Genomic DNA, 17,432 nt, shown 5'->3' on the forward strand with positions numbered 1-17,432 from the left:
TGTTTACTACAGCTGATTCCGTGTGCTTGTTTTTCCCTCTCATTTGAACCTGCCAGAGTCCTGTTTCTGCCACCAAAGCTCCATGAAATAGTTCCAGTTAAAATCACTAATATCTGGATGTCACTAAATTTAAGGAAATTCTTAACTCTCCATCTTGGCCTCTCAGCACCATTTAAGCCAGGCATAGCCCCTTCCTTCTTTAAAAAAAAAAACCAAAAAACATTTTCCTGGTTTTCCCCATCTTCTCTGGCCATTGCTTATCAGTCTTCTTCGATGACTCTTCTTCCTCTATCCTTCCCCTAAAGATAGGGAATTTCTGTCTCCTATCTCTGGGGAATAGAGGTTTGTTTTGCAGCCCTCTGGTTTATATTTCTATACTAGGCAATTTCATCGTCTCCCAAGAATTCCACTGCCATGAGTACATTGCTAACTCTCCAATTTATATCTCTTCCCCAGACCTTTCTTCCAGGCTCCTGGCTATATTACCAATGTTCTACTCAACAGCTCCATTTGGATATCTCAAGTAAATAAAAAACATACCATATTAAAAATCCAACTCATCATCTTACTCCATGAACATGCCTTTCCTTCAGTCTTCCTTACCTCAGTAAATGGTGTCAAAATATTCTACATCGAGAAAGCCACATATAATGACACTAACAAATACATAAAGCGCTCTCTACAAGCCACTGTGACCTCTTGATAAGGCCAGTGAATTTTTACTTCCTTCTGTCCACTCTCTACACATCAGTGTCCTTTCTTTTTTTATTCTTAATGCAAATATGAGCATGTGACTTCTCTACATTTTATGTCTTCAGGTTGGCTTTGAGTTTAAATCCAACAATAGTATTACAGACTATAAGGCACTGAAGAATCTGAACCCTGCTTCATCTTACACCACTCTCTTGGTTGGCGTTCTTAGCTTGAACCACAATGGCCTTGAATTCACCTTCCTTCTCATGACAAGGGTTTTGAAAATGCTGCATATTCTGCCCAGGTTATTCTAATCCCAGTTTTTGCTCAAACCCCCTCCCATGCTCTGTCCAACTAATAATGCCTTTTTCTCTTTCAGACCTTAATTTAAATAAATACTTTACACCCCTTTTACCTAGATTGAGGTTTGAGTATCTCTTATCTGAAATGCTTGGAACTAGAAATATTTTGGATTCTACATTTTTAAAAATTTTTTTGGAATATTTGCATTACTTGTAGAGCATCCTAAATCAGAAAATCAAAATTCCAAAATGCTTCAATGAGCATTTCCTTTGAATACCATGTACTCAGCATTTTGGATTTTGAATTTTCAGATTTGAGATGCTCATCTTGTACCAAATCCCAGGAACAGTAACCCATGATCCTTGGAGAAACAGCTCACCCCAGGTTTAGAACAGAAAACTAACAAGATGAACCTCTGACATTTTATCATGCCAGGAGTAAAATGGGCTATCAAAGTCTATTATGTTCATTCATGTCAAAAGGTCTCAGAAACCACCCTGAGGTCTTAGTCACTTTTGGAGGGTGAAGGCACCAATTCACTATTCCACAAATTTGTAAATAATGAGAATGATGCATTTATCCTCCCCTTTCTTTATGAACAGTATTTAAGGAAAACCAAATAGAAGAAGGGAAGATTTTCATAAGATAACAATTTTAGATAATAATTTTAGCTAATAAATTCAGACAAACAATGCAAAATGTGAAAATCAGCATTTTGCAAATCCTATAGATACAATGGAACCTGGCAATAATTACTATGGAAAAGCTGATCAGAAACTTCACAAACATCGGATCAGGCTGAAAACACCTAAACCACCGGATACCCTGTACAATCACTATAAGTGTAATTGGAGCGACAGTACATGTGAACATTCCCACCGCACAGTACATCACACGCTTGTACTGGTAGTGCACTGGAGCATGCAGTTGGGCACTCAGTCTTTATGTGCCTGCTGATATAAAGCAGTAAAAAGCACCAACGTGTATGCAGTATTGATGCCCACCATATCAAACCTGAATTTACTCAAGGATCTAGATTAACAACCAATATACAAGAAATGTGGGGTATCGAAGAACATGCTACACAACACCACCAGGATGCAATCTACCCAATTTAGAACATGAAAAGTACTCCAGGAGAAATTTCATGTCCACAAATAAGTGTGTGTATGGAGGGTGGGGGTTAAGTGTAGGGGGAGAGAGACTGCTATCCATTGGAAAAGACTTATCATATAAACCAATAGGTGGATCTTTGTTGAATCCTGATTCCAATGAACCAACCATAGACATTTTTTGAGATAAGTAGGGAAGTTTGAAAATGAATTGAACTTAGATAATATTAAGAATATTTTTATGTGTTATATTGATATTTTATGTTATATTGATATTTGTTTAAAGCAAAAGTCCTCATTTATGAGAGAGACTAACAAGGAACCTATGAGTGAAATGACACGATTTCTGAAATTCGCTTTAAAATATTCTAGACACTTTGGGAGGCGGAGGCCAGGAGTTCGAGTCTAGCCTGGCCAACATGGTGAAGTCTCATCTCTAATAAAAATAAAAAAAAATTACCTGGGTGTGGTGGCTCACTAGGGAGGCTGAGGCAGGAGAATCACTTGAATCCAGGAGACGGAGGCTGCAGTGAGCTGAGATGGCGCCACTGCACTCCAGCCTGGGTGAGAGGGCAAGACCCCATCTCAAAAAGAAAAACAAAACAAAACAAAACAAAACTCTAGAAAAAAAAATTTAGAAGGAAGTGATGAAACCAGATTAGCTAAAAGTTGATAACTTTTGAAGTTGGGCAATGGGTACATGGGAATTCATTGTACTCTTCCCTCTTCTTTGATGGATGTTTAAAACTTTGCATATTAAAATATAAAAAATAAAAATAAATTAAGTTAAAAATGATTGGTCCTCACAGGAATCATTACTGAATCTCTTTCCACCAGACTGGGCTAGCCCCATCACGGATAATATAGTTTTATGATATCATTTAAGTTACTTCTAGAGAACAGCTATCACATATGCAATAAGCATTCAAGAATCATTATTAAAACAATTTTCAATTTCTGGTAGAACATACACTCTCTGAAGTTGAGACCACTCTGGTTAATGTACTGCCATATATCCTAGGGCCTAACACTGAGTGTTGCATATAGTTGATACTCAATATGTAGCTGAAAACATAAACTTGCCCTAACTAATTTATCTGTGTCCTCAGTCAATATTATCCTTCTAGTAATTTAGTTCCAAATTTGTGGCACATTAATATCAAATTGTTTATATCTCTATGCATCTATTTTATTTTTCATGATTTTAAACTACTTCCAATGCATATCATTGTGTTGATCTTTACTTATATTTTAAACCCACTTAAGTTCTTTTTAAAACCAGACAAAATAAAAACAAAACAGGTTTACTTCTTTCTCTCAGCTTTCCAGATACAAGAGTCAATTTACTCTCACATATATTTTCAGAGCACAATACTGGTACAAGGAAATCAATGCCAATAATCCCGGGTCCAACATACATATTTAATGCATAATTTTGGGTTTTGTTTGTTTGTTGTTTCGTTGTTGTTATTGTTTGAGACAGAGTCTCAATCTGTTGTTCAGGCTGGAGTGCAGTAGCAGGATCACAGCTCACTACAGCCTCAAATTCCTAGGTTCAAGCAATCCTCCTGCCTCAGCCTCCCAAGTAGCTTGGACCACAGGTGCCAATCACCAAGTCTGGCTACTGTTTTTTGAATTTTTTTGTAGAAATGAGGGTTACACCATGTTGCCCAGGTTGGTCTCAAACTTCTGGGCTCAAGAGATCCTCCCACCGAGACCTCCCAAAGCACTGGGATTACAGGCATGAGACACTGTGCCTGGACAGTGCATACATTTTAATAATAGAGATTATAAAACAAATGGCAAAGGTATTTCTTATATACCAATTCCTACTGACGGGTAGTGTCTTTCTAAAGTGCACTGTTGAGATGCATTCTAAGCTGAATTATGGTTCAATGAGAAGGAACACAGTAAAATCCTGTTAGTGAACACAACTGGGGTGGGTAGTGGTTATTTAATCAAAATAGCCAAACCATAGAAATATTTTTAAAATAGTGTTATAAGCATTATATTTTACTTTATAACACATAAAAGCATCAAACTTTTCATATAGGGTCTAGACATTTTGTATAGACCAATCAATTTGTGTTTCACTTGTATAAACAGCATTCACATTCTTCATGTATGATTTCTAGTTTGTTTCATTAGAATAGAGGATGTAAAAGCTTTTGCAAAGCTATTTAAGTGAAGTTTCTTTAATATTTTGTAAGATTTTTCTCGCAAATTATTCAAAGTTTTTTTGACCACACCTACATTTTTTAGTGATTTTCCTTTATCCAGTCTTTTGAAGGTTTCAACATAGTTTTCATAGAAATAATATATTTTGTGTGAACGTATTTCATTGGTTTAGACAATATTTAAAATAAAGTAAAAATTATAGTAAAAAGTATGCCTAGGAAGCATACAAGTGACTGCCCACATCGTTTCTTTCTAACTCCTGGGTCCTGTATCAGTTTGCTGAGTGGCTGAAACAACAGGAATTCATTGTTTCACAGTTCTGGAGGTTAGAAGTCCAAGATCAAGGTGTCAACAGGATTGGTTCCCTCTGAGGGCTGTGAGGAAGTATCTGTTCCATGCCTCTCTCCTCTAGCTTCTGGTGGTTTACTGGCAATCTGTAGCTTTCCTTGGCATGTAGAAGTATCATGGGGGTCTCTGCCTTTATCTCCACAAGGCATTCTCCTGCGTTGTCTCCCAGAGAAGACCAGTTACATTGGATCAAAGGTCCACCCTACTTTACTACGACCTCATTTTATCCAATTATATCTTCGACAACCCTATTTCCAAAGAATACCACATTCTGGGGCACTGAAGGTTAGAATTTGAACATATAAATTTGGTGGTATAGAACTGAAACCAAAACTGCTTCAATCAGTAAGTTTTAGAGAGGGATAGAAATTGTAGTTTAGTTGAGGGAGCTTCTACTGCAAATAGTGAATTGTCATATATTTTGGGGACCATAAGATAATCATAAAATTTGGCACTGTATCCATTTTCCAGTACTGTGTCTCATGAAAAGGTCACTGCAATGAAAAGGTCCAAAGAAAATTTATCTTAAATTCATTATCTTTAACGTGAATTTCTCAATTTAACTTATGTAAACAAATTAGATGTTTGCAAACTCTAAAACAAGCCACTATCTAAATATACTTAGTTCCTATTCTTACACAGCTGAAGAAGTAAAATCATCATAATAGTAATAATAAATTGATATACTTCATAAAGTTGTTTATGAATCAAAGACATTAGCTGCCTTTCCAAACAGTGATCCAACCTACTTTTTTTTTTTTTTTTCTTTTCTTTTTGGTTGTGTTTATGTCTGTCCTAATTCTGTATGAGAGTGCAAATTGGAGTAGGGAATAAAAGAGAACTTTTTTACCGTGTTCCTGTGGCATTCTGTTCTACAAAGAGTCAGGCTTTCATCTTTTAATCCAATATCCACTTAACGACACTACAGAAGGTTTATTTTTTACCCCCTCTTGTTTCACAAAGGGCTCAAAAGTCTGTACCAGTTTTTGACACTTTGCTATAATATTTTCCTGACCCCCCCATACACACACATGTGAGCACACACACACGTACACACACACTCCTCTCTGCCTCATTTTCATATGGACACAAAGCATTGAGATAAAATGATGGTTCATTATAGTGGTACAGAGCTCTTATCTTCATCCGGCAAGAGTCATTTCCTTCCAAAGATTGAAATGCAAATGTGAAAATTAATGATAACTGCATTATCTGATAGCAGAGATAATACCAATTCACTGTCAGAGTAATACACAGTCATTCTAGGATTTCCTCCGCTTCTCACAATATTCTTCTTACTGTCAGACTATATCTATGGTTAACTATGTTTCATAGGTTTTTGTTAATTTACTTCAAATGGCATTTCCCAGATCTTATATCTACCACATTTTCCCAATCAAAAAGGAAACGAAATCAGAACTGTAATCTTCAAGCCCTTCTTTGGACTAGTAAAGAGGGCGAAAAAGCTGTATCATTAAGTGTGTGCTTCTATCTCATAGTGGTCTTCTGGCTACAGTTTCACTTTATGCAAAAGTGATCATCTTACTAGTTTAATTTAAAGTACAAAGCAGAACTTGCCTGATCATCTGTTTATATCCATCATGTTGAACAGCAACTGTATAAAGCAACTTATTTACAGATACCTTGACCAATTTTTAGTCAAGATGCAACAAGTAGATAGGTCTGATTTTGCCCTAGACATTTATTTTTGAAAATTTATTTACATTAAAAATTATTGAATTGAATCATGTTTTAAGTCAGATTGAATAGAACATACTTAACATAATCCTACAATGACTTTTACATTGCAAAATCATTTTGCCAAATTAACTCACTGCGCTAACGTTTAACAAGGACTTATTACATGTAAGGCATTGTAATGGCCACACAGGTACAATTGCTGAAATGATAGTAAAAGTAATATTAAGAGTAATTAATTGAGCACTTAGGAAGCTCTGAGCTCCATGCTTCCGATGTTAAATCTCATTAATGAGGTAGTTATTATTATTAGCCCTATTTTACAAACAAGGAAACTGAGGCCTTGGAGTGTTAATAGTTTGCTCAACGTCACAAAATTGATAAGTGGCAGAGCCAAGATATAAACAGAGGGATGTTTTTGGTCTTCTCCATTCATGACATTACCCCAAAATAATTTACCTTTGATGCATACTCTGACTTATTAGTGTAAAAGCAAGTTTTAATATTTGAAAATGTATAATTCAAAAAAAGATTACAAATTTTATTCTATTAATTCACAAATCAGCAATATAGTGTTTGATTTTCTACTTCATTTTTATTGAAATGACCCAAAGCTTAACATATAAATGTTAAAATCTATTTAAATAGAGGTATATACTTATCCTGAAAAGTGTGTCAAAGAATCTCAATACCTGCTCAAAATGTTATACCTGTGTATGTCTGCATTAAGACATGTTATGGGGGGGGGGGTACATGTACTTATTTGCATATTTAAGTAGCATGATATTTCCCTTTATTAGAGCTCCTGGAAGTTTCAATTATAGCTGTTGTAAGCCTGATGGTAAGACCAAGATTTCATTCAATATTGTACCAGGCAAATCAGATTTTCACTATTCCCAAGTGCAAAAAGAAGTAACTATGTTTTAATAAGGTAATTCAGAGAATTAGCACACTGAAAGTTGATGTAAGTAAGATGTGACTTTTAAGGTGCTTGTTTCATAAAGGTAGATGACAGATTTATAAAAGATTTACCTAAGTTTTCTTTCCCTAGTCTCCTAAATACAAGTACATAAAACAGACTTCGGTCATGGAATGTGGTTCTTAAGATCGCTAGGGATGTAAACACTATTTTCAAAATAAGGTCAACATTCCAACCATTGGTCTGTCTGAAAGGATGGAGTGAAAACTGTTTAACAAAATTCAGTCCTAGGGTAAGGGAAGACCACTCACATATTTAGCAAGTCCTATTCTCTCCCAAGTTCTGTGCTGGACACTTTGTAAATATCATCTCTTTCAAATTTCATCCTCATCACGTTATTTCAAGCTATTATTATTCCTATTTTAAAGATAAGGAAACTGAAGCTTGGCCTGAACTTCTGAACTTAACATGCCAGAATCTAACATCTGTACATTTCATTCTGTAGTTTAAACCATACTCTACTCTCCAGTCTATGAGATGCTTAATTATTGCATCAGTGACTCAAATATGGTACATGAATAATTAAAGAAGCCTACAGGAGGGGAATGATATCCAAAAAATGAGAATACGGACAGCATCATGTTACACCTTGAACTTCTCCCAAGTACTCTAAACAATTATTACAATAAATGCAAGATAAATATTTATTGAATACTTAGACGTATAAGAACATTGGTAAATGAAGAACTTGTGATAGTGATAAAACATAAAATTTGTGAGGACAAAGAAAAGAAAAGATGTTTACTTAAAAGAAGACAGATGTTATAAATAAAATATGGGCAAATACAGATGAAAAACCAGAATAGTGAAAAGTAAATGTTCTGTGAATTAGATTCCAAGCAAAGAAGTGTCCAAGTAAAATTTTATAAGAAAGAACAATTACATTAAAAAACAGATGTCAGAGATACTGAAATAATGAGATAATGACTTTTATATTGGCCTGAACCTTCCTAGCTTAGTGTGTGTCTAGCTTTTCATTCAAACTATGAAAGATTCATAGGAACTTGAAGTATACTTAAATAGGAATCAGAAACATTTAAACATGAAAGAATTCCACCACAGAAACGTTTACCTGTAAGATAATTTTCTTAAAGATTGTTTAGGTTACACTTAATCATAACAGCTAACAAAGGTGTGAGCAATAGTGATAACAAAACATATCTTTTAGTTGAATAACATAAGAAAAAAGTACTTTCCACTGTGGGATCTGCATTTGATAAAATGGAACACTTCAGATGGGAGTTGATTCATTATTTAATTCAGCCATCAAGAAAGGTTGTGGAGTCATCATCAATTCAACTCTTAAAAAAAAAAGATAAATCCTGATCCATCCATCTTAAATGGCGTCAGCTCTATGCCTCAAATTCTTTAGATAATTTCCTCGTCCTTTGATTCTGTTCTCTTTTTAGAGAAAACCATCTCTCTTAGGGTGATGTCAGAACTGAGGTGGAGAACCTTAAAATTAGAAGACCTTGAAATCCAAATCCGTTTCAGTACCTCATATCTTAATCAATAATTTGTGGCTCAACTCAGTATAACAAAACTTTTCTCTTTATTTCATCAGATGTACTACTGGGCATTAGAAACTCTAAGAAGAATTTTTAAAAGTTCTGCTTCAAGACTCAACAACTGCAAAGCCACAATAGTAAATCACTGGCATTTTATGTATATGATCTGATTTAATTCTCTAAGAGTTGTTAAAATTATTTTCTATTTTTTACAAATGAGGATATAGGCAAAGAAAGAACAATTATTTTTTTTTTTGCCAAAATTCCAAATATTTGGCCAAAAATCTCCCAGCTAGTGAGTATTAAATCCAGAATTGAACCTAAACCCATGGAATCTAAAGCCTATTTTTTTTTAATTTTTAATTTTTGTGGGCATACAGTAGGTGTATATATTCATGGGGCATATGAGATATTTTAAGACAGGAAAACAATGTGTAATAATCATATCAGGGTAAATGGGGTAACCATCAGTAAAGCCCATTTTCCAATATGTTTGGAAACTATTACTAAAAGTTGCACAATTTTCTCTCCTGACTACAGTTGGAAAATGCCAATACTGTTTCATTAATAACAAAACTTGCGGTAGTAACATCGAAGTAATTGCTGTTTATGCAATAGCAAAACCACAAAATACCCCGTACTTTCTCCCAAATCTCCTGATTAAAGGAAATTAATGAATATTCTACCGTGAAAAGTAAATAAATGGATATTATTTTGTTACGAATCAACTTCAGTTCAGGGAGTTTTATAATAGTAAAACCCTTTTTTTGGCTAAATATGTATGGAGAAAAAATTATTACTCATTTTATAATAGACAAAGAAGCAATTTTTTTGTAGGCATACCTGCTTAGAGTCATGTATTTTCTCTTCAAAGTTTTGTCATAACCACATGTGCCCAGAAAAGAGTATAAAGTTTTTTTTTACCAATATCAAATAAATAAAAACAACATTAAATTAAATACATTGATAAATTTAAATGAAAATGGAAAATTCTTCACTTTGAATGACAGCATAATTCTTCACCTTGTTCACTTTCTCTCTCCCTCTTTTTTTAGCCACAAATACAACTTTATTTGTTGAAAAGCTTCCTGAAAAAGGTAGCACTGGGTGTACAGCCTGTGTTTGGCATTTTATCCCCTAAAATTTGCTTGCTTACTCCCAAGTCACTGGAAAAGCTATGGGCCCCAGACATAAACAAAGATAAAAACCCACTCCCCACAAATTTTCCCCATTGTAAGAGTAAGGCAGAATGTACCTTTCTGCAAGCAGGCATATCTAAAAGACCATCTAAATTAATTTTAAATGTAAAAACGCTTCTAAATTAATATATACATACTTAATTCTATGAATAAAGAACTATGGCCGGGCACAGTGGCTCATGCCTGTAGTCCCAGCACTGTGGTAGGCCAAGGCGGGCGGATCATGAGGTCAGGAGATCGAGACCATCCTGGCTAACGTGGTGAAACCCCATCTCTACTAAAAATACAAAAAATTATCTGGGCATGGTGGCACACGCCTGTAGTCCCAGCTACTTGGGAGGCTGAGGCAGGAAAATCGCTTGAACCTGGGAGGTGGAGGTTGCGGTGAGCCAAGATCATGCCACTGCACTCCAGCCTGGGTGACAGAGTGAGATTCTGTCTCAAAAAAAAAAAAAGAACTATAAGAGGCTGGGCACAGTGGCTCATGCCTGTAATTCCCTTGGGAGGCTGAATCGGGCAGATCATTTGAGCTCAGGAGTTTGAGACTAGCTTGGGCCACATGGTGAGACCCAGTATCTACAAAAAATATAAAAATTAGCTAGTTGTGGTGGTGCATGCCTGAAGTCCCAGCTACTTGCAGGGCTGAGGTGGGAGGATCACTTGAGGCTGGGAGGTGGAAGCTGCAGTGAGCCGAGATCATGCCACTGCACCCCAGACTGGGCAACAGAGTGAGACCCTGTCTCAAAAAAAATAATAATAATAATAATAACTATAAGATATAAAAGTTCACTCACTGTTTTTAAGTTAAAGGTAACCTCCATGACAAAACCAAGATGTTCCAAAAATCTTTTTCCTATTTTTTTTTTTTTTTTAATCAAGGGAATCCTTCCCCACATTGAGAAGAAGCATCATGCCACAAGGTGAAAATGCCAGAAGGCTACATTTTCCTTTAAACTCTTAAAATGTGGTAACAAGGTACTTTAAAAATAATACAGTTTTGATCTAAAATCTTGTATAGCATTATGTTATAGAATACAGAATACAAACATTTGTGTGTATGATGAATAACATTAGAAATGACATCATAATAATCAGATATACTCTATCTTCATTTTTGTTTGCATTATATTTTCCAGCTGCTGGTTTCAGAAAATTACTGCTGGAGTTCCTCTCTTCTTCACGTACAGCAGAGAGCAATTTGCAAAGTCATGCAAGGGTGAAAATGTGATTGAAATATAGGGATCGTTCTTAATGAAAAATGTTACTGCTTTGGAAATTATGGCTGAAACTATTTCAAAACTCACTTATATTCTTAAACCTTATGATATAATAGTCTCCATTTATAAATATACTCTCAATTGTAAATTACTTGGCACCAAATGTAAAGACTTTTTTCTGCGGAGTTCTTTTGACTGTTACATATTTACATACATTTATATTTGTGTGGTGGAGTATTTTGATCAGTTTTTGTTTTTCTTTAAATGATTAAATGTTAAGATCTTTAAAATCAAATGTAATTTTACTCATCAAAATGAAAATGTTACCCAAACCTTAGATCAAAAGGGGGCATCTTTTGATATTTTCTAAACTTCTAAATATGTATTGAGGTTCAACCTATGACTTAAAACATGACTAAACTGAAAATGATCACTCTTTGAAGTACTATTGTTTCTTGTTTCTAAGCTTTAATATTGTGCCCAATTTAAATTTGGATGTAGCTTAAAAATCCTTTGTTCAAAGAAGCAAGTAGAATTGACTAATTTTACATGAAGATGAAAGAAAAAAATGATGGAAACTTCAAGCCGTGGTAGCACTTTGGTTTTTATAGTTTATGAAACAAAAATCTAAAAAGTATTTTTAAAATAATAATCTATATTTAAACTCTCTTATAATAACCAGCACACACAAAAACATTTTTTGCAAGCTAACTAATGTTCAGGAAAAAAAGAAAAATGTGTATTTCTAACAGTAGTAAAGATGATTGAATTTTAAATATTCTCTCCTACCTGGGCCATCCCAGTCATCTGTCTCAACTCCAGATTGCCCCGGTTTCTCTGACTGTGTGTCCCCATCTGATTCTGCTGTCTCCTGGATTCCTTCATCATCACCTGGAAAACACCGACACAAGGAGAGAAAGAAAATGAGCAAAGCCCTCTCTTTCACATTCACATCCTCATTAAGGGTTGTCCTTATCATATATCTAATTACAGGTTTGCTATACATATTGTCATTGTACTAATAAACGTTCATGATTATTTTGATATCTATTGTGGTTTCACAATAAAGAAAATCAGTATTTGTTATCAATAAATGAATGAAGTTAAGTATTATAAGCAATAAAAAACATTTCCATGTAAAATTTCCTTTGGAGTTCTTAATATATATAAGAAGAAAATGAAATTGCAGTTTATATTTTTTCTAATACTTTTGATATAGAAAAACTTAACTCATTTATTTCCAAATTGTAACTTTTCTAAAGATAAGATGCAGATAAATAAAGATCGTAGAATAAGACATATCTATGGTTTTGGTTGAATTTAGATTACTTTGAAGAACATTTTTATTTTTCCCCAGCTTTATGCTTGCTAAGACTGAGTCTTATTTGTTTTAAAAATATAGTATTAAAGGCCATAATTAAATGATTAGCCAGTGATTCAACTCCTCACAATAAAGGAAACTATAAAGCTATACTTTTGCTTGAATAAATACACTAGTTTCTATAATTGTAGGCCATCATTTTCACATTAAAAAGGCAGTAACATTCTGAGCAAAAATAAAGTTATGGCAAAGGAGAAACCTTAAGGATACAACCATATTTTAAAAGTAAAAAGTCTAATTAATGAGTACCTTCATTTTAAGTGATAATGTAGCAAAGTATGTGCTGCTTTTAAGGAAAAGTAATCCACTTTAACACAATGTATACTTTAAAATATTAACTAATATGTTGCCATAAATGGTAATAAAATAAAAACAAAATAACAAGAAAATATGAAGACAGAAAAAAATAAATATTAAAATCACAGCAACTATGCCTTGAATTTAATAATGCCAAGTTTTTTTGTTTTGTTTTGTTTTTGTTGTTGTTTGTTTGTTTTTGAGAAGGAGTCTCACTCGCTGTCACCCAGGCTTGCGTGCAGTGGTGCAATTTCAGCTCACTACAACCTCCACCTCCCAGGTTCAAGCGATTCTCCTGCTTCAGCCTCCCAAGTAGCTGGGATTAAAGGTGCCCACCACCACACCTGGCTAATTTTTGTATTTTTAGTAGAGACAGGGTTTCACCATGTTGGCCAAGCTGATCTTGAACTCCTGACCTCAAGTGATCCACCTGCCTCGGCCTCCCAAAGTGCTGGGATTACAGGTGTGAGCCACCGCACCCAGCCAATAATGCCAAGATTTTTAAATTAAATTGCTTGCCTATCTAGCTTTCTTTGAAGTAACCAATAACTATTTTCCATATAGGTGCCCAACTCTGTAATACTACTTAAATCTTCGTATGATTATACAAAAAAAAAAAATACATTGACCTTCTAAAAACTTTCAAAGTAACTTAGAAAATACAGAATTTTCAGGAAATCATGATTATGATAAATGACACAATGTGACATTAATATGAGTTTTGAAGTTAAAATTCTATACATTTTATTTTCATTTCTATGTGTAGTTTCATAAAATAAATTTAAAAACTGGAATAAAGGTAAGGAGAAGGAATGTAGAAACCCAGGGTCAGCTCTGTTGAACTCAGTTTACTTAACAGAGTGCATGGATTCTGGTGGATATTAAAGAATAAAATACATAAACCACACCACTGAATCTCATGTCTGAAATTGAAAGATTTTTGAAAATTGATTTATCTTTTCCTTTCAGAACTATCAGAATGAATACCAATGAAATTCCCTCCATAATATATTTATTGAGCATCTACTATGTTTAAGAAACTGTGGTAGGAGCAGTATGATATTTACAGAAAAAGACAGTCCCTTTTTGAAAATATAAACACAATTAAGGAGAGTAAGTTGACAAATGAAAATGCAAGGTAAGGTCCAAGTTTTTAAAACAATATTTTAAAACGTTTTTAAAACAAATAAGATCAAGTCTTAGCAAGCATAAAGGTACAAAGGCTCAGGAACAAAAAAGGGTTTATCATCTGTGCCCCTTTTTGCAGGTTACATAGATGCTAGCCCTGAACTAACCAAGTTCCCTTCTGCCTGACTGTACCTGCTCTGGCCCTTCTCTACCGAGACTCCTCCTGCTTCTCTCAATCCAGAAACTATGGGATGAAAGCTTCTCTCAATCCAGGAACCATGGGATGAAAGCCTGGTGAGCAGAAGGTTTATGGTATCCATTTGGATTGGTCAGATCCCAGGCCTTATCAGTAGTCTTTGAATATCGCCCCTGCATACATGTAAGTAGTGAACTAATGTCATGTAATTAGCAGACTGGCATAACTAGAATCACAATCTTAGTCTTGGTGGAGAACCCTAATGTCTCCTGGACATTCTCTGCTTGCCCCTTCTTGCTGGCCCCAATCCACACTCTTCCTTCTAGGCCCTGCTTTGTGACCCAGGGATCCTGAACTCTACTATAGACTCCAACACTGGAGCTCCCTTGGCCTCTGATTTCTGAATTCAGCCACCAGAGGCACTGACAGCATAGCAGAGGATCAGAGGTAGGAGGGGAGAAAGGTCAGGTATTCATCCCTTATTCTCTTCCTTCTTGATGGTCTTCAGTTGCCAGCAGTGACTGTATCGCAGAATTAGAGCTCCTGTTCTATGGTGCCCTCCTGCACCTGCATCAGCATCTTCTCTCGTGTCTTTTGAGACCAGAAGTGCTAAGCTTCTGACTACGGTGAACACTTAGATGCTTCCCAATCCTGGTTTGTTTCCCTAGTCCCGCCCACACCTTGTATACTATCCCTTCACCAAAATCCCTTTAGTTAAACCCAGTGACCACATCATCAGTTTCCTGATGGACTCTTACTAATACACTCCATTTCCTCCCAACTTCTTATGCTACTTTAATGATCTGGGGCCAGTCACCATGTATGCAATATTTTGAGTGACACTTTCTTTAAATTGACTCACTTTTTAATAACTTATTTCATAAATTTAAAAAATATATATTTTAAAAACAAACAACATATATGAAAATCAAAAAGTTTATCATTACTACAAAGGAAAATCAGTATCACATGCCAAAAATAGAAAGTAATCACAAAAATAGATTTAACAAAAATACGGATAATACTATTAAATGCTAGCTACCATGTCTATTTAGACTCTGAGTTTCTATCTCATTGCTTTGTATTAGAAAGAGTAGCAAGTACTAGAGGAGTATTTAAGTGATAAATGGTAATATGAAATTGAGACATTCTCACTGATATACAAAGAATATAAGAAACTTAACTTTTTTACCACTGATTCAAGGCTATTTAATAAAATATCAGTGTACCATCTTAATCTTCTTGAGTGCCACTAGGGATACCTGACCCAATTTGGGGAAATGTTGACCTTTCCAACACTTAATTTTTCATGGAGGCTAGAATCCACACAATTATTTACCACTTAGATGAGTGACCTTTTGATTACATTTCCACAGACTGAATGGAGTTTCACTCTGGGAGCTAATTCAGGGATGTATACAAAAGGAGCCATTCTCCCCAATGATAAAGAATAGAGAATATACCCTACAGTTTTTAAATAGCATCCACCCCTTCCAAGCACTTTTCTCATTCCTTATGATTCTTGAAACACACGAATTTGAGCACCAGAGGGGACTTTGGAAATCATGTAGCCCAAATTAGATCAACTTACTATTCAGGAAATTGATGCACAGACAGGGTCAATACCTTATCCATGGACTTACAGCTACCGTATTAGTTTCTGCATAAGGAACTTCCCCAAATCTCATGTTCCAGCAATAAGTGCTTCCCACACATCACAGGGGTGGCATACTGAAGCAGTTTTATGTAAATCTCCTTTTCCCAACAAGCAGGATAGTAGGGCTATGGCACCATAAAGGTCACCAAGAACAGCAGTTTGTACAAGTTTAGAAATTAAATTTGAGTCTCCTAATTGTTAGTCTGGCATTCTTTCCAAAACATCCTTTCTCTTTACATCTCTCCTCCAGTTGAGAACTGTGAACACCTGAATAATAATCCCAGAACAACCCATTAACAAGCAACCATGAAGCCACACTGTTAAAAACTATATAGCCAAGGGCCCAGATCACAGAGAATAAAATCTAAGCAGAACCACTTAGAGAAGTTATTTTATATTCAGGTATTAACTGTATTGTCCATAGATTCACACAAAGGAGTAAGCCTTCCTGCATCTTACTTTTACATTTTAGTCGTTGGAAACCTATGGTGCCATGCAAAATTCAACCAATCATGAACATTACTCACACATACTTTTGAAAATACAATGAGAAATATGAAAAAGGAAAAAAAAAAAACAGTATTTTCTGTTGAGGACTATATAATCTAGTTGGGGAAATAGGCAATATGCATGAGAGCAGTAGCCACTGATAAAAACCTACAATTAAGATAGTTCATGAATAATTCCAAGTGGTAAGACATAAAGTATAGAAATTCAGAGATCAGAAGCGTAGAAAGAGAGTGACCATGAAGAAGTCATATAATGAATTCTGGAGTTCCACCCTCATGTTGACTGCAATGAGATGCACTGGAGGTGTTTCAGTGGGGGGACTGATATGACCCTGTGATACAAATACAGTAACCAACCTATATTGACTAAGTTCCTATGAGCGCACCTTGTCAGACTTTGGGTCTTTTGAGTTCTCCCTTACTCATCCGTAACAACACTAATATCTCAAACATTCTCTCTCCCAATTTTTGTGAGACTATGGGTAAGTCTACCCCAAAATACTTTATTAGGCAAATTACATATTTTTGGAAGAAAAAACAATGAGAAAAAATAGAAAGGAGTATGTCTGGAAGAATACATTGCTGATTTAATCAGAGTTATCACAAAAATTAGAACTTAAAGAAAATGATCCAGTTGAACTGATAAACGTTCACCTCTGTTACACAGAAGTGATACAAAGTGTTCTTTATTCATTAAAACACAGCTTTTTGAGGGCCAGGCACTGTGCTGGGCACTGAGAATATAAAACAAAGGACTTCTCTCATACATCACATATAGACCAGTGTAGGATATAGACAGATCAATAGGGAATTGCAAGCCGGTGTGATAAGTGCTTTGAGGGGAGAAGTTCATGATGCGACAGGAGCACACAAGCATGACAACAAACCCAGACTTGATGCCACAGAAGTTTCTTGGAGGAAGAAACCAATAAATATCTGAAAATTTGAAGATGTGAAATTGAATTTTGTAAGTTGAATATCCTGAGGCTACATGACTAGAAACAACTTTTTTTTTTTTTTTTTTTTTTT

At 35.1% G+C, this 17,432-nt stretch overlaps 1 protein-coding gene across 1 annotated transcript in view; it reads right to left on the reverse strand.

Annotated features, from left to right (window-relative positions):
* The window catches only part of ZFPM2 (zinc finger protein, FOG family member 2), a 414,398-nt gene that overhangs the window by 371,895 nt on the left and 25,071 nt on the right, over positions 1 to 17,432 (reverse strand). Inside the window, exon 3 of the mRNA XM_011994180.1 lies at positions 12,025 to 12,126. Within this exon, the coding sequence (XP_011849570.1) occupies positions 12,025 to 12,126 (102 nt within the window). The remainder of the gene's footprint in view (positions 1 to 12,024; positions 12,127 to 17,432) is intronic.

The sequence above is a fragment of the Mandrillus leucophaeus genome, unplaced genomic scaffold, assembly GCF_000951045.1.
Source record: "Mandrillus leucophaeus isolate KB7577 unplaced genomic scaffold, Mleu.le_1.0 Scaffold444, whole genome shotgun sequence".
Classification (NCBI taxonomy): domain Eukaryota; kingdom Metazoa; phylum Chordata; class Mammalia; order Primates; family Cercopithecidae; genus Mandrillus; species Mandrillus leucophaeus.